This window comes from Haliotis cracherodii, unplaced genomic scaffold, assembly GCF_022045235.1.
Source record: "Haliotis cracherodii isolate W230 unplaced genomic scaffold, xgHalCrac1.p SCAF_4, whole genome shotgun sequence".
Classification (NCBI taxonomy): domain Eukaryota; kingdom Metazoa; phylum Mollusca; class Gastropoda; order Lepetellida; family Haliotidae; genus Haliotis; species Haliotis cracherodii.
The window spans coordinates 30,206,123-30,230,095 of NW_027266297.1; the positions used below are offsets into that span (position 1 = coordinate 30,206,123).

The window sequence follows — 23,973 nt, forward strand, 5'->3', positions numbered from 1 at the left end:
AGTGATGCCTATCTTTGGAGGCATGCTGATCCTGAGAGGTATGTCGAACCTTGCAGGTGCATCGATCTGAGGAAGATTCCTAATCCTTGGGAGGTTTGTCAAGCAATAGGATCGCTGAACCTTCAAAGTCGATTCGTATTGGAAGACCCTTGATCCGAAAGTGAAGGGTGAGCTTTGGAGTAGAGCTTATCCGTAGACACTTGAACTTCCAAATCATGATCAGAAGATTGTTGAACGTGGGTACACCGATCCAGTGAACCAGACTCACATGAGTGATCCAGAGAAAAATCTGACAAGCCTGAGCAGCGATCCTGCGACCTACGCCGCACGGGGGGGGTCTGGAATATCAAGAGGTAGACTGTGAGCGAGAAGAAACAACCTTATATTGATTTGAAGGAGCAGACTAGCAGCAACTGCGGATGGTGCACCCTGCAAACTGCAACCATGGAGATGCCAATAAAAGGAAAACTCTTGTCGGTATCAACAACAGTAAGCAAGGTCGGTGAAGGTCTATTGTAGACCTCTTGGAAAAAGAGAGAGCGACCGAATGTGAAGAAAAAGCAGAGGCGGTCGAATTCAGTATGCCATCATCCTCAACTGAGTGTAGGAAGAGAGAGGGTGCGAGATCCACCAACTGCAGGAGTTGTGGGACACTTGGTTGATTTCTTTGACTTTTCAGTAGGTGTTTTCTTTGACTTGGACAATTTCTCTGATTCCTTGGATTTAGAAAGGTGATCCAATTCTCTGCGGCAACACTTGTGTTTAAGTAAATGCTGGAAGAGTTGTTAGGCAGGTCAACACATTGTTGACATCACATAGAGGAACTGCAACTCCCCCGACAATTGGAGCAAAGACCATGCAGGTTAGATGGGGGGGAAAAAAGCCAGTAATTTAAAAAGGCAGGTTTATGTGACCTGAGTTCGTCTGTGTAGGCAAGGGCGAACTCAGAGTGTCAACCTCTCTGTTGACCTGGGAAGACTTTCATGTAGGCATAGCCTTACTTTGTGATGAAGGGGGATCAAATTGGACCTCTTCAGTAATATCAGATGGTAAGTCTTCCTCTGAAGAAGGTGCAGCTGTTACCTCACACTTCTTTCTCTTAATGGCTGGAGATGATGTAGATTGTGATAATTCTCTTCTCTTATGGTCTAACTCCTTCCTCTGCACGCCGAAGAGGTAATGTGCAAAATATCCAAATTTAAGATAAATTAAAATAATAATTGTTGGATACATTAATTAGATATTAGAAGAATGTAAGTGAAGCAAAAATGTTTTGGGGCATATATAAAAAACTTATAATTTTAGGGCAAAAATGAGAGAGTGACGAGTCTACCGGATTGGTCATGTGCTTCCAGTGTGCATGAGTGGCGTGAGGTGAGTTCAGGTGAGTTGTTTTTATCTGTTCGCAAGGAAACACTGTTCAGGACGTTTCCACAGCCTTTCAGCAATGAGATGAGATGAGCAATAAGTAAGAGTCAGGATAAGATCAAAATTATTACTTTTACTGCTAACTGATAAATCAGTGAACTTCATCATTTGTGAGTTAAGTAAGATAAGTTTAGAAGTCTCGAACAAATTTACCTCTGGTGGTTTCATGTTGAGAACCTTGGTAATCCGCCCCTGCATGATAAGAAAATGGGGATTGTTGACGTTGAGCTGGACAGATCTGAAGAGATCCTGGACTCGAGCATTGTTGGCATTGCTTCCATTGATGAGGTACTTGTTACGTCCTCCAATGACCACCTGGAAAAATGGATACACCATAAAGACACCTGACATCACCTGATCACTCCTTGAATACACGACACTTTTCATGGATAGCAACTTTTTCTTTCTCGATCGGGATATTTCAGAGCTACTTCTTGCTCCTTCAGCCGGTGAATGCCTGTTTATACAGTTTAGCACTGTTCATACCCCAAAAGGCATTCACTTGATGAAGGAGCAAGAAGTATCTCTGAAATGTTGTGACAAAGAATAAAAGAAGTTGTTATCCACAACTTGTGTCACGTATTCATCATGTTCATGTTTTCCTAACTTCTAAATGCCTATCAAAGACTTCATCATGTAACTTGTTTTACCAAGATCATTAATCTTTCATTTCATTTTCCTACAACATGAGTAACTGCTTACAGTTAGTTTTAAGCAACTTCAAGTAACCAGAGTAACCAGCAGAAATGATCCTACCTGTCGTGTAACTGTGATCTCATCATACTGTTCATACCCCAAAGGGCTCTGTTTCTTGTCATTGTTGTCGAATGTGATGCTGACAGTTGCCTTGATGACTCCAGCTTGACCACTTTTGTACACCAAATCTTGTAAGTTACCAGCTCGGACCTGAAACATGTGAAAAGATAGATAGAATTTACTTTGCTTGTCCATATCTTTATTTGTGTTGATAACTGTAGGAATCTATCCATTCTAATCATGCTGGTGCATTTATCAAATTAGTTTAGTTACCATGGTTACAATCATAATGATTGGCAGGGAATAGGAAATGCGCATGAATCAGCTGTTTTTTTGCCTTCATAGTGGAACCAAAGGGGCAAAGTCAGAGTTGTGTCTAGCAACAAGTTGTGTGACCTCATTGCAAAAACTTCTGAGCAAGACTGTCGTAACCAAAGCGCTCTACCACTTATAGTCGTCAAGGGCGGTAACTCCACATAACCCAGAAACTGGCTGTGTATTGCAACATGGTCCCAAACCAAACCAGCAACCACATACTATTTCTTTTCTGTGTTTAAAAGATTCGCTGATCTGTGTATAAAATGATGGATCACCGATCGTACTTACTTTGTTCCTTTTTATGGTATCCTTATTGCAACTTGCCGACATGTCCGACTCTGACAGTGACAATAGTTTTTAAGTTATCATGGAATGTGAATATTTGTGAAAAAGTACAAGTGAACCCCTACCTGTGCTGAAAATAATTAGGATGATCCCCATCTTGGACGCATGCATTAAAAGTGATAGCGAAACACAGATTGGTACCTTTGTTTAGTTTATTTTCTCCAAAATGCAACAGCTTGGTGCAGACTTAAAATAGCTCCACAAAGATGAAGTGACATGTCACAGGCTCTGTGAATCCGTGCCACATGTTACATTACCATGATTACACTATACATATGCAGGGTTAGAAACTAACAGTTTTTTCCCACTAGTCTTTATAATGATACCATGTAGCAAAACCCTTAAAATGGGCCAATTTCTACAAGTCCTTAGGATACCTTTACTATTGGGCAGTTTGGAAAGGACTACAGGACTGGTGCCAATTTCTAACGCTGCATATGGCTGACTGTTTTATGATACCTGAACTGACTGCTGGCATACATGATGGGGGGTGGCGCAAACCTGTGTTATGCTGCAATTTCAGGCCACCTTTTTCTTTTTTACCTCAGCAGCAAAGCTTAGGTTTGAGATCCTATGGTTGTTTCATAATAAATAAAAGGCAAGGTGACCACAGACCAACTACGTAGCCTGTGGTTTGTTTAGCAAGTGCCAATAGGTTGAAATAAGTGACATTTGCATTTCATGCAATTCAAAGATGTGATTCGAACCGACGAAATCTTGAATAACATCATAAGGATCAAGATGGCGGGTGTCACTCCTCTAGCCTATTTGTGTACTATTTGTGGTGTAGGGGTGTGATAATTTCAATGCGAACATATAATGCTATACAAGCTATCATCGAGTTCTTGTGCTTGACAGCTTGCAGGGATGCAAATGAACCATAACAGTTTATTATGTTTACCAGCCCAGTGTGTTATATTACAATCATCAAAAAAGCATGAAATTCTACTAGGCCCATAACCGGCATATGTAACATTGAAAATTTTGCGCTCATGCAAATTTGCATCATTCGCTTGCTAACGGGTTTAAAACTTAAACTCTTTGGCTGAGTGAAATGCCAGTTAGACCAGGCATCTGACTTTGGGGGCTTTGGATCACACGGTCGGTGGTTCGAATCCCATCACAGAACTCGGAAATATTATGCCCCCCTACATCATGATGTTGCTGATCATGCGTGGTGTCTGACATCAGCTGGTCACAAACCTCATTGGTGAAGAGTGAAAGACTCTATCTGTCAAGATCGAATAACTGTGAATACACCTCACGATCGTTAACAAAGTATTGTTTCAAGTGATTTACTTAACGAATGATACTTACGTGTGAAAGATTGGTAATGCCGAGAAGAAAACATATCGCGTCGAGGATGTTTGATTTTCCACTTCCATTCAAACCTGTAATAGCGTTGAATAATGGATCAAATCCATTTATTTCCGTACGTTGAGCGTATGACTTGAAGCCATCGACGACCATCGACTTAATGTGCATTTTGGTTAACTGTTGATTACACCATCAAATTCAAATGTTTTGGTTGTTACTGTCAATAAAGTCGTAAATGGCGCTCAAATCCGTTTAACCATTTCTGCGCATGCGCTCTATCCCACAATGCAAAATCGAAAACAAATATGGCTGCGCCCATGTAAAGTCATGACGCACATGATGAACACATTTCTTTACAGTGTGTGTATACAAAGCGAATTTGAAACATCTAATAACTACGGATTGCAAGAAGCGAACACATAGTCACTATTTATTATAGGATTGATAACTGTGACAAGCTTGTAAAGGTACTACATGCGATTAGAGAGTCGTTGTTGTCATATATGGAGCAAGGGAGATAATTCTGTTCACCCAACATCTCATTCACATAAACCAGCTGATAACCATGATAACTTGAGAAACATTTGTCTGCCATTTCACGACAATCCTTTGGCTTTTTTAATACATGAAGTTTGTAAAAATTATGCATAATAAAGAAAACACAAATTCTGATATTGATCAGCTGGTTGTGAATGAGTTCCATTCGAATAACTAAAACCCATGCTTTTACTGTTAATAAGCCTCTCTTACATACTCCAGAGCATATATTCAATGAGAAACTGAGACATTGTTTCTGTGTCGTTCGGCTTACCTTTAGGCCTATCTGGTGCAACTGCTTGCAATTGGCCCGGAAAAAAACAACCTATGATTAAACTTAAAAACACCTGTATAGTGCCTTGTCGAAATTGTCATTATTGTCTTCCACATGATCATTCACCTGGTATTGAAGGGCATGGTTAACATTCTATTTCTCTTCCAGATTGAAGACGGTGAAAATGACATCAGCATTTTTCTCGCCTGATGTTGTGAATCAGAAGACAGATATTGATGTTCTGGCAGATGTAAAGACCGATGATATCCCAAGAGTGTATGAAATTCAAAGATGTAGTGAATGGATAAAATCTGGCAATTTCACAAGGGTATTTATATGAAGAGTTGTTTTATTGTTCTGTTAGGCTAAAAAGGTCGCTATATGGCTGAAATAATGCTGATGCGGCGTTAAATTTTAACTCCCGCACAGTTAGGCTAAAAAAAGTCTTGGTTCTCAGGGAACGCCTGCATCATCAAGTTTGCTGCACAATTCATTTTTATTTCCATTTTTAATAACAAAAACAAAAAAAACCAAGTCCAACGGTAGTCAAATACTGTATTCCAGTATTTTACTCATCAAGGAACTCTTTTTTGTAGGGAGGCCATTTCCACGGTTGATTGTACATAATGGTTTATTTAGTTACACTACTATTTATTTGGTAAAATACCAGTTTGAACAACAACAACAAAAAAAACAAAAAAAATACACCACCCAACTGCACTATATTTTCAAAACCAGCCTGAGAACCAATTCTTTTTTTTTAACCACACTTTTTTCACACGGTGTCATCTGAAATTATGAGTAACCATAAAGTTTTCTTATTCAGTTGTATGTTCTTATGCTCAGTTAGACATGCTATATTTCAAACCAATGTTATATGCATGATTAGTATGTACCCAAATACTGTCAACCCTGGATATATAATAAAGTTGGCTATTGTGAAATATTTATTATATTGAATCAAATTTTAACAAGGTGAGGTGAGGTGAAATCGGGTTTAAAGTCACGTCCAAGATTATTGCACTTATATAGGGACGTGCATGTACGTGTATGTGTTTGTGGCTGCTTGTACTAGTCTAGACTAATGCTGATTTTATAGTGCTAGCCCACTGAGATACCACGGGCCCGGACCAACCACGGGCCTGGGTAGTCCAGTGGGCATCCGGGTCCTATTCCTGAATCCACTGCGTACCCGAGTTTCTTGTCAAAGGCCTAGTTTGTGGTGTCTATATATCACCAAGACAATTATGGTATATTTGCAGGTAGCGATTCAGCTTCCAGATAACCTTCTGTGTGACTCAGCAAGGATTGTACAAGAGCTAGAGAATTCAACAACTGCCAAATTGTTTATCCTGGGTGATACATCGTACGGAAGGTATACATTTAGGTGATGAAACAGAACAGACCTGTGAAGATCTGGGGCAGAATAGGTCTTCAACAACCCATGCCTGCCGTAAAAGGCGACTATGCTTGTCGTAAAAGGCGTTTAATCGGTGGTCAGGCTCGCTGACTTGGTTGATGCATGTCAAATGTTGGATCCGTCCTTGCTGTGCTAAATAAGTGATGAGAGAGTAAGATGTTGATGTCACTTGCAATACTAAGACCAGGGTATTTATCATAATAATACATGACAAAATGGAGACATAATACAGTCAAGTCCCGTTAATCCGACATTGTTGGTTGCATATGATTATGTCGGATTAATGAGTATGTCATATAAACAAAATTTAGTAGTATCAACGTTCGTGATCGAAAATCAGACAACTACACAAAAGTTAACAATACAAACACCAGAGACCTCAAAGCTTAAGAAAACTGCTTTCTAAGTGGCTAACGTTGACTTCCTGTTAGTCATTTCATTGGTCGGTCATCATGTGTACTGACCACACTGTATGCAGATCACTGTGTCGGATTAACGAGACTGATTGATGAGTGATTTTGGTAATTCGTTGCAAATTAGGTGTGTCAGAGTCGGAGTGCGAGACTGTTGGATTAACAGGTCTAAATAGCACTGATTTTATCGGTTCCCATCATTAGTGTCGGATAAAGCCGATTGTCGGATTAACGAGTGTCGGATTAACGAGACTTGACTGTACATGGATAAGCAAAGGATGGGTTCATCAGTGATGCTACATTTTTAATTAGTTTAAAAATCTTCTCGGATACTGTGTTTATATAATTAAAAATTTGTTATATTCTGGGGATCTTTCCATCTTTGAGTACCTGTGTGAAGTCCATTATTGGTGTCCCCAGTCATGATGTGGCTGGAATATTGGTAAATGTAAACCCAGCTCACTCACTCTAACAGCTTACATCAGTATGATTCTGTCCTATTCACACAATTCACGGATTTTGTTTTGTTTTTTGTTTATCAGCTGTTGTGTGGACGAGATAGCAGCCCAGCACAATGCTGCTGATTGCATAATCCATTTCGGACGCTCATGTCTGAGTGTGACCAAGCGCTTGCCAGTTTTGTTCATCTTTGGACAGAGGCCTGTTGACCAATCAGACTGTTTTGTCAAGTTCCGAGAGTTGTTTCCGGATGAAGAGAGCAAAGTAGTTGTCTTGTATGACACATACTATGCTTACATTGTTGGTTAGTATACTTTACAGAATATTGTAAATGTTCTAGCAATTCTGAGGCAGAATCATCTTCCTGTAGCAAGGGAATTAACTGACTTTAAGAGTTTAGTTTCAGCCCTTGCTGATACAGGCTGGAATCATGGTGTGATGTTTTGGCTGGACTAATGAGTCTAGTCATTGAGTTTCTGTCAAAATCTTATCAAAAATCGATATCGACATTGATTTGATTTAGAGATCCTTTGACCTCAAATTACTGAGAAAATGGAGAATTTTTTTTGTCAAAATTTTGAAATATTTTTATCACTACAAACCCCCAAAAAACTTTGTATTAAAATAGAACAATATATATTTCTGGAATTTTGCAACGTAGTAGTAAGACGACTTTGCAAATTAAAACTCTCTATATTGCAGAAGAAAATCACTTCTGCAATGATTTACGTGACAATGCAGTGTTGACAGTAAGGGGAAGTAACTCCAACCACATCTGGGTACCTTGCCTTGTCTTGTATTAATTTGTATTTTAAAAATATAATTTTCCCCTACCAAACATTTTTTTTGGGGGGGGGAATTTGTAAACCATCTAAAACAAAATCCTTTATACAGAGTTTTATGTCTTCTTTCCTCCAACTTGTAGACACCTAGGAAAGACTTCCTTGAAAACAGTTGTGACCTTCTCCGAAGACCATGCTGTTTCAAACAAGTAAATAATGATCAGATACTGATTTGGCAGGTAGCTTGATTCATGTTTAAGAGACATAAAACCCCATGCCTGTATACACTTATCATGGAAGGTAAATGAAAGACGAACCCATCTTTCAGACACTTATATTTTGCAATAATCTTTTTAAAAAGTTACATTGATACTTTCAGATGACATCTTCAATGAACTTCAGAAGTCACACAAGTCTTTAGTGTTATCAAGACTCCTGACGCCTAATTCTGATTCTGATTCGGCTCAAGACAAGTCAAGGTCACCAGTATTCACCAGGTGCAACCGAACTGTTCGGCTCCCGGAGTCTGAACTCATCCACAACTACAGCATCTTCTACCTCGGCGGGGAGAGCCTTGCTTTGACTAATCTCATGATGAACTTTACCAAGTGTGCCTTCTATACATACGATCCAGAGTCCTGTATCGGGAGACGAGAGACCCTGAATGTGAACAAGGCTTTGATGAAACGCTACTACATGATCGAGCGAGTCAAGGATGCAAGTATTGTGGGGATTGTAGCAGGTACATTAGGAGTGGCCAATTATTTAGAAGTTATCAATAGGCTGAAAAAACTTATCAAGATTGCTGGTAAGAAAAGCTATACTTTTGTGGTTGGGAAGCTGAATGTGGCAAAGCTTGCCAACTTTATGGAGATTGATGTTTTTGTGCTGGTGTCGTGTCCGGAAAACACCTTGATTGACTCATCAGAGTTTTATAAGCCTGTTGTGACACCATTTGAGATGGAAATAGCTCTGAACAGTGAAAGGGAATGGACTGGGGACTACATCACAGATTTTCAAGAAATTCTACCTGGTGAGTGCTCGGTTGTGGTCTGGTAGCCATTGTGACAGTGTTGAGGGAAGGGAGGTAATTCTTGGATCACAAGTCAACATGCTTTCCTTTGAGATTTGTGACTATACATGTATATTCAAACAGAGAAATAATGGAACACTACTATCTTCACATGAGGCCCAAACTAAACAAACTTTCTTTTCTGTTTCCCCCCCCCCCCCCCCCCCCCCCGACAAATCCAGGCATAAAGTATGAAATTATTAAACTCTTCGTTTGGTTGAGACCGCCTCCTTGGTCTAGTGGTAGAGCGTCTGCCTGGATAGTGGAAGGTCCGGTGGTTTGATCCCCGGCTGCGTCTTTCCCAAAGACTTTAAAAGATGGTACTTGTTGTCACCCTGTCTGGCGCTCGGCATTAAGGGGCTAAAAAAAGGACTGGTCGGCTTGGAGTCGGTATACTGTGTCAGAATGGGGCATTCATGTTAAACTGCGGCATGGTATCTCAGAGGGCTAGCACTATAAATCGGCATCAGTCCGGACTAGTACAAGCAGACACACACAAGCACATTGTTATCTAAGTGCAATATTCTTGGACGCAACGTTAAACTCCATTTCACCTCGCTTTGTTTGGTTGACTGCACTGTTTGTTTGTTTGACTGTATTGTTGGTGTAATGCACCAGAAGATATAATCGAAGAAAAATCTGCCGCTTAGTGCATGCAAATCAAGGGCAGATAAGTATGTTAGACCCTACATATATACAATGTTTTGCAACTGAGAAATATTTTTGAACAACAAGCCAGTTGGTTGGCTCACTTTGACCTCCAACAGAAAAAGCATCAAACAAATATGGCAGATAGATAGCCTTAGCCTTATAAGTTTTTACAAAAGGATCCACCACCATGGTTACAGGTGCTGCATCATATGTGGAGATTCCTGCCGACCAGGAAGCGGAAACTGTGGCGGATGTGTCCCTCATCAGCAATCAGATACGGGTGCTGGGGACGCAGGGTGAGACTGAACTGATGGCATCCAGTACGGCTCTTGTGTCGCGGGACCAGAACATGGCTGTCGCTACATTCCAGGCCCAGTCAGCAGGTAGGTAGCGCAGCCTTTGTAGGACGAACAAGGGTGGGATCTACCAACATGACCAACAAGCCCCAAGCTCTTACTTTGTGATCAGATTTGAATTATCCAAATGTAGCGCAGTATTCAATTCAATTCTTTTTTGTATGAAAGGCCACAGGCCCATATACAACGGAGTTACATAACATATATTTTATAAAATACAAAGTCAAGGTAACAATTCACTTCGTAACAAAAAAGCATTATGTATGTACAAAGCCAGTTGATGTTGTGTTATAAGATCCTTGCAAGACAGTAATGAAGGCAATCTTGTAGCATTAAAATGAGATAGAGACCACTGCGGTAAGTACTTGTCTCTTAGATTTTCGTATATAGGGCAAATAAACATGAAATGGTATTCATCTTCGACAACAATGTCACAAAATGGGCATAATCGTATCGATTTCTCAAGAGACGAAAATCTCCCTGTGTTAATTTTTAGATCATTCAGGCCAAGTCTAAAACGAATAAGGGTGTTACGAGAACTCCTGTACCGTAAATTTGATAAATAGGATTCTGGTTCAAGCAATGACTTGAATTGGCGATAAGTATCATAAATTTGAACTTCCATAAATATCTGAATGCCATTTCTGATGAAACATGTCAATGGCACGCATGCGAAAGTACTTAATGAAAGCATTTGCATTACCAATTGTCTGGTACAGCCAAATGAAACCAAAGCCATATGTAAAAAGCAATGTACGAATACAAGAAGCCCATGTGTTCTTTCCAAGATTGTCGAGGTGTACGAGCATGTTGTAGGCTTTCTTGGGTAAACGGTGTTCAGGCATTATTATTATTTTACACCAATACTTCAAACAACGAGTGTAAGATCCAATGTACAATGGGAATCTCCCGCATTCTCCATAAACCATGATACCCTTGATGCAATATGATTCTTAAGAATTGACTTCAATATTTTTTGTACTTATGGAGGAATAAAATTACGATATTGAAGTTATTGCTAAATAAGTCAACAATAGTAACATAAAAGACAGTAGACAGACAACGATATGAAATCAGTGTTTGTTTGTTTGTTTGTTGTTTAAAGCCGCAATATTACAGCTATTTGACAGCAGTCTGTAACTAATCAAGTCTGGACCAGATAATCCAGTGATTGACATCATGAGCATCGATGCATGCAACTGGGATACAATGACTTGCATAAACCAAGTCAGCGAATCCAACCACCCAAGCCCGACAACCTGATCCCGTTACGAAAGCATAGTCGCCTGACAATGTTTATCATAATAAGGCAATAGAAACCACACCCACTCTATTATCAGCCAATCATGTAACAGTAGTTCACTCGTCAGCATAACCTAATTCTTTTAGGTTTCTGGAAACTAAATACATACAGAAATTGCTTGGATAGCTCATTAAATGCCATGGAATCACATGTATATATGTTTACATAACTCGATAGCACGGTGCATGATATGATACACAATACAATACATGAAAACTCAAACTGCATCAACATTTTATCAGCCATATAGCGACGAGAACAAGTTGATATATATATATATACAAAGGGGTCATGAATACAAAGTAATATTTAAAAACAAATTTATGTAACATATTTGGGTATAACAAAATTTGTAACTGTTTGAAACATGGGGTATTGGCCACCAGTAACCAAAGCTAGGCCACCTCGCTGGGGATAATCAGGACTTACTGTGCCTCAGATTCCTGCATGCTACCCCAGCAGGATTTGCATCATTACCTCAACTGCTACATCACTTTCGCTACTGGTGGTTGTGCACAATACAAGCCAATATTAAAAAATGCTCAGCAATGAGTTGGCTTAAAACACTGGTAAATGCTTTAGACACTTGGGTTCCCGTCCAGGTCTATCTAGGCAGTGAATCAGGTATCTGTTCTACTTGACCTTTGACTGACATACTTCCGCTTAAACCCGTTTCATATTTTTAACCACAGGAAGTTCTGATTAATATTACTGTTGATGTATTTATATTGTTAAATACATGTAGGTGTTTGGTATTAAATAGGTCATTCATCCATATTAATGTTTGATAGTCAAAATGGAAAAAAAAATGTAATTTTTATTAGAACTTCAGATCCTTTGTCGTAGCATACTTGAGTTTAATAAGAAACATTTTGTACTTAAATCTCCTAATTTCATTCACTTGTAATCAATATTCATTGTTACCTAAACAAAAACTAAATCACCTCTGCCCAGTGTTGGTTGTTCACAAAGTGTGTAAGTGTATGTGTTTGTTACAGGGGAGTTCCTGGGAGCAAGAACATGGCAGGGACTTGAACGTAACCTTGGTGATACACCTGTTACCAAGGCAACAGAAGGAAGAAGTGGCATTGCTGCTAGTTATGATGATGAACCTGCATAAATGTGACATACTGTATTTAATTTAATAAACACAACACTGCATCACTCTGATGGCAGGAGCACAGTGAGTCTTGTTTATATATGACCGAGGGAACGGGTGGCCCAGTCGTCCAAGGCACCCCGATTTACTGTGCAGAGTTGCGCCCCTTGGGTACGCCAGAAACCTATGATTGTGGGTACAAATCCCGGTTCACCCAAATTATGTTTCTAGGTTTGTCAGCACCATACCACTCGTGCTTGTGGGTTTCACTGAAGTGGTAAACGTCTGTGGGTACTCAGTGGGCTGGCACCACACACACACACACACACACACACACACACACACACACACACACACACACACACACACACACACACACACACACACACACACACAAAAACACAAAAACACACACACACACACACACACACATCTGATCGTGGGTTTGAATCCTTGATTAAACCAGATTATGAGCCTCGGTTTGTTAGCAGGGCCCAATTTTATTTGCATTATACCAAAGCATGTCGGCCGCCAATCTCCCGTGAGTGAGTGTGGTTTAATGCCGCTTCGCCCAGCAATATGACGTCGGAGGACACCAGAATGGGCTTCACTTGTTGTACCCATGTTGGAAATCGAACCGGGGTCCATTGGGTAAAATACTTTCGTTTATGTACAGGGTGTCTTTCGTCGGAACAGTTATCATTATGCCACTAACACAAAGCCTACAGACTAATGGACTATCAAACCGTCCCACTACATACTTCGAAGCCTCAACACCACATACTAGGATCTGAACCTCATCCAACGACTGACATAAACTCGCCCGAAAACGGAGCCTATGTGAGGCTAACTTTTTGTTTGTTACTTGGAAACATAACAATGGACATATGTGAACAGATTATACACACTGAGCTATATTCCAGCTATATGATGGCGGTCTGTTAATCGAGTCTGGACCAGACAATCCTGTGATTGACATCACGAGCATCGATCTACGCACTTGAGATACGGTGACATGTGTCATCCAAGTCAGCGAGCCTGACCAACCGATCCCGCTAGTCGCCTCTTACGTAAAGCATAGTCGCCTCTTACGACAAGCATGGGTTGCTGAAGACCTATTCAAATTGGCTGAAGACCTTGAGCAAAATGTGTAACAGGTAAGTGGCGTCCCGAATACCTCGTAAACATGCAATGACGAACATGGCTACCCGTATGATGGTGTTGAACTTGCAGTGGCGCCAGCAAACAAATGCTTTTGACTGATCCAAAACAAAGCAAAACTGATCCATTTTTCGAGGCCATTCAGGGAGTGGCTGCTTAAATCGACATCATGGAATCCAGTAGTGAGGTGTGTGCGTGCGTGCGTGCGTGCGTGCGTGTGGCTGCTTGTACTAGTCCGGACTGATGCCGATTTATAGTGCTAGCTCACTGAGATACCATGCCGCAGTTTAACAGCAATTTAACAAAATATTTTTAGCATTATCAATGATTCAAAACGACTTGTACATTATAAGAAGATCAAGTCATTGCTGACTGTTGACTATTATATATACATACATACATACATACATACATACATACATACATACATACATACATACATACATACATACATACATACAAACAAACAAATGAACCAGTCTCTGACTTGTATATGGTACGGGAAGATGCCAGAAATGGGCTTCGCACATTGTGCCCGTGTGGGGAATCGAACCCGTGTTTTCGGCGTGATGAGCGAACGCTTGAACCACTAGGCTACCCCACCGCCTCTACGTATGCAGTAACGCTTTCGTTATGTTGATGACACGGACACTGATAGCTTCAATCTGCCATGGCGGTGTCAGGTTTACATTTCCCTGTTATTTCCTGCTGTATAATATTTTATTTGAATCTGAAATCTCCGCATATTGAGACAGACCTGTGACAGGCATGGAGATGTTCTGAACCTTTCATCGTTTGAACGTTTGGTCACTCATGCTGAAAGGAAGGTCGGATCCAAGGAAGGATGATTTAATGTTGTTGTTTCTGTGAGTAGACTGTTTTCTTAAACCTTAAGCTTCATAGAATACCCCTATCAAGTGTCGAGTGGAATATACTGAGCTAATGTGGCAAATGACCAAGTCGTTGTTTCCAGTTTGTTGCGTAACGTTGCGTTTCTTCGGCGCAACATTTTCCCCAAAGGCTGTCATAAAATGCTGTTGAAAGAAACTGAATCGGCATTGCTCATGCATTGATTAAATATAGCGGGAGGAGTTAAGTTGTATGCATCTCAGTGGGCGATGCATTTACCGGTTGTCCATCTGTTGAAACGGAGGAAGGTACAAAAGTTAAACGTTTTGGTATTTTTTTGTGGTTAAAGCGTTCGCTTGTCACACAGAGCATCTACGTTCGTTACTCCACTGATGATACTGATTGTTGCGGCGTTGCACAAAACTCACCAAAATCACTCAGTAATTTAAGCCGTAGGAAAACGTTTAAGACAAAATGAATGACAAACCATTGTTGACAATACTTCATTGAGTCCACTTGTTATACACACGGCCAACACAAATCAGTTTGTAACCACAGCCATAAGCAAACATCAAAGAGTGGCATTTAAGTTTCTAAAGTCCGTTGAGCTACAGTTATTTATTCTCAACTCAAGTATCTCGACGTCTCTCTTAAGTCGATGTAACTTTATGGTCTCGGCAGAATCCTCATCTTTATGATCTCATATCTTGTTACTCCGCTTGTCTCGATCTACGGATAACTCGACACCTATAACGATACTCATGACTTCGAGTTGCCTAGTGGTTAAAGCGTTCGCTCGTCACGCCGAAGACCCGGGTTCGATTCCCGACATGGGTACAATGTGTGAAGCCCATTTCTGGTGTCCCCCGCCGTGATATTGCTGGAATATTGCTAAAAGCGGCGTAAAACCATACTCACTCACTCACTCATGACTTCGAGTTAACGAGGTTTTGTAGCCATAGGAAACAAGAGCTATGAGGGGTTGCTGATTATTGCCGCAGTCGTATTCCAGCTGTAGCGGGGACACGGGTGGCCCAGTCGTCTAAGGCGCTGCGATTCGCAATGCAGAGTTGCGCCCCTTGGGCACGCCAGAAACCTATGATTGTGGGTTTGAATTCGGGATCGCCCCGATTATGTTTCTAGGTTTTTCAGCACCATACCCGTGCTCGTGGGTTTCACCGAAGTGGTAAACGTCTGAGACCTGCATCACTTCGGGCTTTCCTCCCATATTAAGCTGACACGCCGCGACATAACTGGAATACTGTTAAAAGTGGCGTTAAACCCAACTCACTCCAACTGTATGGCGGCATATAAATAATCAAATCTGGACCAGATAAACCATTGGTTGATATTATGAACAACATTCTAAACCGTTGATATACGAAGATACGGGATGAAGTTACCGGATCTGACCATCCACCCGTTAAAGAACAAGTGATGTCCAAACGACCTTTTGGCCGCATGTGTGGTTGAATTTTGTTCTAATAGTGTAAGGCAGGAAAAAGATATGCCTTCTAAAAGTAGTTAGACAACTGAGAGTGACACTTTGCAATTATTCGACCATGTTTTACGTATGAACATAAACACATCCGTGGTCCAGTGGATAGAGCGTTTGCCTGGTGGGCATAAAGTCGGTGGTTCGATACCGGCCGCGTCATACCAAGAGACGGTAAAAGATGGTACTTGTTGTCATTGTGCCTGGCTCTCGGCATTAAAGGGATGAAACAAGGACTGGTCGGCTCGGAGTCAGTTTACTGTGTTTGAGTGGGATATCCATGTTACAATGTGGCATAGTGAGTGAATCAGTGGGCTGGCACTGCACAACCAGCGTTAGTCCTGACCAGTACAAGCGGAAACACACACACGTGAGCGCACGCGACGTACATTTCACCATTACCCAAGAAAATACTTATCAACACCGGTTCACACTGGTCGCGTTTCAAAGCTACGGGTTCATGGAAGTATTTGACCTAGGTCACCAATCTATTGTATCTGTTTTTTTATGGGCCAGAAAAAGGCAGTGATTGATAGCTCGAGAAACCGTATTTCTGTAGCTGTTGGTATACGGCTACGGCAGTTAGGTGACACACATTCAACCAAGTCATCGAGTCTGACCCCTTGATGTATACTACTCAAAATAAGTTAAGGATCACCCCATTCTTTCATATTGGTAAAGTTAATCTGTCATGGCATGAGAGATTAACTATTGTAATATGGAAGAATCAGGTGATCCTTAACTTATTTTGAGTAGTATATTTAGTCGCCTCTTACGAAAACAGATTCCTACCCGGAATCCCCAGGGGGTCTTTAGGATGTTGGTACGCCGAAACAAATGAATGTTGTCGCACAGCCATTACAGTTCCAAATAACAATATATCTTCGTGTCTGAACCAGTGGTCGATAGCGTGAGCAACGCCACACGCAATCGAGACACCGATTCTACATTCTATAAGGATACCAAACCTAACACACAAACCTGACGTCGCTATATAAGTGCCATGATATTGAACGCGACGTTAAACCCCATTTAACCTCACCTCTTGCATATATTTACTGTTCTATGTATTATGGTTTATGAGCTAAACCAATCCTTAATTACATTGATAAATGAACATATTTGAATCCACAGTTATATACGTGGATAGGTAAGTTGAAAATTGATTGTATGAGAAATTTAGAAATAAACAGGAATAGACTTAATATGCATCCTTGTCGGACTCCCATATCTCCTTCAGGTGTTTTAGACAATTTATTCATTTTCGAACACAAAAATTGTATATATGCTTCAAGAATTAATGCATTTAAAAAACGGTATATGAATGAGTGATTGATTGAGTGAGTATTGATTAACGCCACTTCTAGCAATGTTCCATCCATAACACGAAACGGGGGAGATAAGAAATGGGCTTCACACATTGTACCCATGAGAAGGATCGAACCCGGGTCGAGCCGAAGCTTTGGCATCCAGGCAACCACATCGTCTTTACACCAATCAGAATCAAGGTGACATACAATATGTGCAAACAATATTAAACAGTTTGTCACAGTTGTAAGATACTAGTATGTATGAATAATACATTATCTTATTACGTGTTTAAAGATACTAATTAGCAATGACCTTCACATTTGCCCGTGCTACTATTTTATCGGTATTTTTCTGTGACAGCTCATGAAACCTAAAACGAGAAATTCAATCTATACCCGGACTGTAAACAGGAAATATTTCGTAATTTTACTAACAGGAAATATTTCGTTTAAAATGCATTTTTTAAAGACGTATTTGACAACGTGAATTATAAAACCTTAAATCAACATTTTCGAAGCTGAAATTAACCAACAGTAGGAGTTCTGTAAATAAGACGATGTATTTTTAAATACTTTAAAATGACCAAAAAGATTTCCATAAACATAAGAAATCAGAGTCCATTGTTCTATGACGATTCAGACTATATCTTAAGCATGTGTTTATGAATATCAAATAGTGATGACAGCAGGTGTTCGCGAAACGTAGAGCGTATCCTGCCCCGCCCGTTGCACCATCACAAACACATGCAAAGGCAAGTACACTGTTCACCTGAAAATATACGAGAACAACAAAATAAAAATTATCTAATGGTTTTTAAACGATGAATCGTTATATAGGTACGGGTTTTCCCTTTGCCCATATGAAAGAAACCTGCACAAGCACACTCATTCCAATGCAAACGAACATATTTACATTCACGCGTGGGGTGGGGCATTTTACCCTCACACATCCAGGTCATTGATTTGGACCCCCGATCGCCATGGTGCCATTAATATTACACCTGGAGCCCTAAATTGGCATCATGCGTACAGGGGAATGAAGCGTAGGTAACGACCATTGCTTCTACGCCGACTCCTAACGAAAATGGGGGATGAAGAAATATCACCGAAATTGACCATCCGATCCACTGGGTTGCCCCTGACAACCAGCATAGGTTGCTGGAGAAAACATCTTATCTCGATGACGTGTTCAGAATGGATACAAATGTTACTTAAAGCAACAGTATTTTCTAGATTCTTTCTTTATTTCACATACTGAAGAGGCCACAGGCCTATAGTACAAGTTGAAGAATATACAGTTTTATACAATTTATGTACATATCTCACCAGATCACCTCACGTCATTCCACCTCGCATTTCAACGCAGTCACATAATTTCACACATTCAGTACAATACCATACCCTGTAATTTCATAATGTCTATATTACCATATCACAACTTGTTATATCATACGACATATTTTATAACATCATATCATATTGTATCATTATTATAAGATCATACTATATAGTATTATTTCATATAACATTATCATAACATACTATACATACCATCGTACTATATATCACAACTATATTGTATCACATTTCAACATGTCATATCACAGCAACAATATTGTAAAAGGCCTACCGAAACTTGATAATATAGTATGGTATCGATGTCAACAAATCATTTTTCGTCACATTCTGGGACATACCAAGCATTCCCAAGTACACGCACAACAATGATCAGCTATAGTTTTCATACACATTCCCAATCTCACACACATAAAGTATCAATGAATGAGCTGACCGCCTCCGTGGTCTTGTGGTAGAACGTCCGCCCGGAGAGCGGAAGGTCCGGGGTTCGATCCCTGGCCGCGTCATACAAATAGCCTTTAAAAGGTGGTACTTGTTGTTACCCTGTCTGGCGCTCGGCATTAAGGAGTTAAAACAAGGACTGGTCGGCTCGGAGTCAGTAAACTGTGTCTAAATGGGGTATTCATGTTAAACTACTGCAAGGTATCTAAGTGAGCTGGCACTATAACTCGGCATCAGTCCGGACTAGTACAAGCAGCCACACACGCACATGCACGTGGCTCATATAAGTGCAATAATCTTGGACGCGACGTTAAACCCAATTTCACCTCACCTCAATGAATGCGCACTCCTTACATGTAAGCATGAACACACACAATCTCCTCCATGGCCCCCTTGACTTGCGATTGATGGTTAAAGCATTGGTTCGACATAGTCGCACCGAACTTGTTTGTTTGATTCCAACCAAGGTAAAGCCCCCCTTCATTAGTGCATCCGCTGTGATGTTGCAAGGGCGTACTTAAGACCCAACTCACTCATTCACTCACTAATGCACTTGGGATGGGGGGGGGGGGGGGGGGGGGGGGGGGGGATTTGCTGTGCAGAGTTGCGTCCCTTGGGCACACCAGAAACCTATCATTGCGGGTTCGAATCCCGGTTCGCACCGATTATGTTTCTAGGTTTGTCAGCACCATACCCGTGCTCGTGGGTTTCACCGAAGTGGTAAACGTCTGAGATCTGCATCACTTCGGGCTTTCCTCCCACATTTAAGCTGACACGCCGTGATATAACTGGAATACTGTTAAAATCGGCGTTAAACCCAACTCACTCACTCACTTGCTCTTTTGCTTTATTCCACAGGAGGAAGTAATCACATTGCTGGGGGAATGGAGAGTGGCAATTGGCAACTGAGCATCGTCTGTGTGGCAGGGACTATTATCATCATCTTGCTCCTTATAGTCACCTGCTTCCAACTAGGGATTGTGGACAGGTAGGTGTCTCTGCAGAACTACCTGTCATCAAATAACCTTTGAAGTGTCTGTACTATGCGGGGGCACGGGTGGCCCAGTCGTCTGAGGCGCCGCGATTCGCTGTGCAGAGTTGCGTCCCTTGAGAACGCCAGAAACCTATGATTGTGGGATCGAATTCCGGTTCGCCCCGATAATGTTTCTAGGTTTGTCAGCACCATACCCGTGCTCGTGGGTTTCACCGAAGTGGTAAACGTCTGAGACCTGAATCACTTCGGGATTTCCTCACACATTAAGCTGACAAGCCGTGATATAACTGGAATACTGTTAAAAGCGGCGTTAAAACCCAACTCACTCACTTGCTAGGCGACATTTACAAATAAAACGTCAACGCAATAGTATACCGAATATCCGACAGATTACATAATATTGGCTGTAAAAGGCTAAATAATGTCCAGTTTCCACCCTTGCCGAACCCGGTTTGAATTCCAGAGTTACATTTGGGATGGACTAACGAGTCTATGCATAGACGAACTAGGCATCCTGTTGGCAAAACAACATGGATTTTAACGTGCAAATTTCGGCCGACTGAAAGATTTGCAAAGCATGTGTACCGACAACTGGGTGTCGACAGATACTTTGCAAATCTGTTCTTGTTGTTTTCAAGGTGCTCAAGTGATTTCATGCACTTCGCGAGGGATACCCGTTTTATTACAAAATAGGTCTTGATTATCGATTAGATCGTCTTCACGGAGCGCCGCCATTTTTGTTTGAAGCAAATGCACGTGGTACAAGAGGTGGAATCTGATTGGTCAGTTGGAGGGACATAGAAGGGGCATAACTCCTAATAGTCAGTTAACACTTTTGTTGCAAATTGTGTGAACGGCGGGTGCTATTGGTGGGGCAATACGTTCTGACCCCTTTTGCAAAAAACCTGGTGTCATCGCTGATCTTCATGATAATTTTTACCACTTTTGCCTTTTTCATCCAATGGGATCTGTTTCGGGTTGATAACTGTGACTGGTTATTCTCTGGCGTTGACGATATATATTTACACACTTTTCAAAGTAGCATTAAATCCAACTCAAATACTGTTGATTATAGTTATTGCATGCAGCCCACTGATCGTTGGTATCACCTTTCCAGAATAAAGAAGTCATGCAGACGACGTGGCAGGAGGTCAAAACGAGACATACCTGCTGTTAAGACGACGAAAGAGGATCAAGGAGAGTTCACCATCAATATCCTACCCACACCAGGACCTACTGAAATGCATCCTTTGAACCCCACATACTCGTTGTCATTGGAAGATCCTTTGAAGTCTTCGGACGAATCTGCTGATACGGATTTGCTTATTGATGAACCTGTTTCATCTCCCATAAGAACGGAAAGCGGCATATCTGAAGAATGTCAAGAAGACGAAAGTGTCTCTGAAACTGATGGAAACCTTAACACATCCATCTACCTGTTTATGGGCAAACCTACAAGAAGCGCGTATAATCGCTCCAGCTCCACCCCCACCTGTATCTCCCCAAGTTCACCGTATCTGGTTGATATCCAGCGAGGCAGTGATAACAAGGAATGGTTTAAACGACACAAGTCTGTGCCGGTAGCCCTCTGTTTTCCGTTGAGGACAAGTCCTGATATAGAAATCAGTGGAAATGAAGTCCAGACACCAACACAAGAGGGAATCACAACCCCGTGGAACAGTCGTCAGAGTAGACGTTCAGTTTGTGAATCACTGCGAAGTCCTCCACTGTCCCTTCCACCAAGACCATCGATAAACATTTCAGACCATGAAGAGTCCTTTGATTCAGATCCTGAAGATCTGTTCAAAGGGGGGTGGTGGAAGTCCTCAGAATCGTTAAACAAAGATGACACCGTGACAGATGATGTGTTCAAAGACGATGATTTGAAATCGGTAGTTTCGCTAAAGGAAGATTTTTTTAAAATGACGACTTGTACAAGATGACGCTGTGGAGATCAAAGCAATCACTGTCGGAAGATGATCTAAAGGCTAACGGCATCTCCAATGGGGATTGGCGGACATCTAAACAATCGTTGAAGGCAGATGGTCTAAAGGCTAACGGCATCTCCAATGGGGATTGGCGGACATCTAAACAATCGTTGAAGGCAGACGGCACATGTAACAGGGATTGGTTGTCATCTAGACAATCATTGAAGGAAGAAGGCTTTAAAACTGACAACATATTCAATGGGAAATGGTGGCAATCAAAGGAATCATTGAGGAAATTTGATTTTGAGAATGACGACAGAGAAATTAGAGATCTCATTAGAAGAAAATCCTTCTCCGGTCCAAGTGCCTGTTCCGGAAGTGTCTATGTTCACATGGGCACGAGCACCTTACCTCGTCCTTGTCGACCTCCCCCAGCGGATGGAAGGAGAAGAAGCAAAAGTTTAACGCTCCCGGATGTCTTTCAGGATCGTAACGCTTATCAAGGAGATGTGACCTCCCCTACGTTGTCTGTGTGGTACCCACCAGCTCTGTCAGGACACCTACAGTCCCCTCCACAGCCTTGTTCACCACCCAAACCCTGTACATCGCCCCACTATGTCAACTTTCGTGGAACTCTGCCAAACCGATTCTGAATGGTTATGACACGACATTTGTTGTACATGGACCCTAATATGGTTTGTAGATGTACCTTGTGGCTTTCGACCCCCGTGTGAGATGCAGTATGTTTGTTGATCTCGTATATGAAGGTGAAATGGCAGCTACAAGTACAGCATCTGCATCACAATGCCAACCTAGGTCCTCCGTAGTACTCCACCAAAGACTAAGGAGGCAACTAAATAGTGTTGGGTGACCATCAGTTAAACGTTCAATTACGACAGGGAGGTGGGATATCCTAGAAGTTAAACCGTTCGCTCGTCGCGCCGAAGACCCGGGTTCCATTCCCCACATGGGCAAAATGTGTGAAGCCCATCTCTGGTGTCCCCCGCCGTGATATGACTAGAATATTGCTAAAAGCGGCGTAAACCCATATTCGCTCGCTCAATTAAGACGGGAGGCACGGTGGCCCAGTCGTCTAAGAAGCCGCAATTCCCTTCGGCACACGTCCCATGGGTTCGAATTACGGTTTGTTCCGAGTATGTTTCTAGGTTTGTCAGCACCATATCCGTGCTCATGGGTTTCACCAAAGTGGTTATCACCTCGGGTCTTCCTCACACATCATCCGATACGCCGTGATATATCTGGAATACTGTTTTAATAGCGGCGTCAAACCACTCAGTGAGCCAATCCACCACGATGACCATCGACTGGCATAGCCTTTACCTCCAACTCGTTCATCGTTCGCAATCCCTAGATTATTTTCTTACCCACCTTGTTTCCCTTCAGTCAAACACAACCCATCTTCAACCATCTGTACACCCCCCCCCCCCCCCCCCCCCCCCCCACCCAGATTTTATATAACTCGTGACTGTAGTTTTTTTTATGTCAGTAAATTATGACTTCAAATTTGTTCATTTTGCGTGACAAAGATAATGTGATTACACTTAAGCCATTTACGTTTCCTCAGTTGGTGTGACACCAAGAGATATAAAGATAATATTTCAAATATGGGGCAGTGGGGTGGCTTTGTGGTTTAAGCGTTCGCTCGTCACGCCGAAGGCCCGAGTTCGATTCCACACATGGGCATAATGAGTGAAGTCCATTTCTGGTGTCCCCGCCGTGACAGTGCTGGAATATTGCGACGTAAAACCATACTAACTCACTCACTCCCCTCACTCAAATATGGATTGCATTTCATGTTTAAATTAAGTGAGTGGGTACACCACAGAAGGAGATATTAGATATAACATTGTTTAGTTCATAATGTCCTCAAATGTAAATGTACATG

The 23,973-nt window shown here is 41.5% G+C and overlaps 2 protein-coding genes and 1 pseudogene across 2 annotated transcripts in view; 2 read left to right on the forward strand and 1 right to left on the reverse strand.

Moving 5' to 3' along the window:
• The window catches only part of LOC139478519 (structural maintenance of chromosomes protein 2-like), a 28,321-nt gene extending 23,911 nt beyond the window's left edge, over positions 1-4,410 (reverse strand). The window contains exons 1-3 of the mRNA XM_071261011.1: positions 4,165-4,410; positions 2,185-2,334; positions 1,582-1,743 (exon numbers count right to left, since the gene is read on the reverse strand). Coding sequence (XP_071117112.1) covers positions 1,582-1,743; positions 2,185-2,334; positions 4,165-4,332 — 480 coding nt within the window. The 5' untranslated portion in view covers positions 4,333-4,410. The remainder of the gene's footprint in view (positions 1-1,581; positions 1,744-2,184; positions 2,335-4,164) is intronic.
• Positions 4,411-4,479: 69 nt separating this feature from the next.
• LOC139479221 (2-(3-amino-3-carboxypropyl)histidine synthase subunit 2-like) lies at positions 4,480-12,585 on the forward strand. Its single transcript, XM_071262073.1, has 7 exons — positions 4,480-4,631; positions 5,144-5,303; positions 6,238-6,350; positions 7,351-7,571; positions 8,429-9,082; positions 9,970-10,155; positions 12,430-12,585. Exons 2-7 carry the CDS (start codon positions 5,160-5,162, stop codon positions 12,549-12,551), a joined length of 1,440 nt encoding a protein of 479 aa, XP_071118174.1. The 5' UTR covers positions 4,480-4,631; positions 5,144-5,159; the 3' UTR covers positions 12,552-12,585.
• Positions 12,586-14,451: 1,866 nt separating this feature from the next.
• On the forward strand, positions 14,452-23,501 carry LOC139479905 (uncharacterized; annotated as a pseudogene).
• Positions 23,502-23,973: the final 472 nt, after the last annotated feature.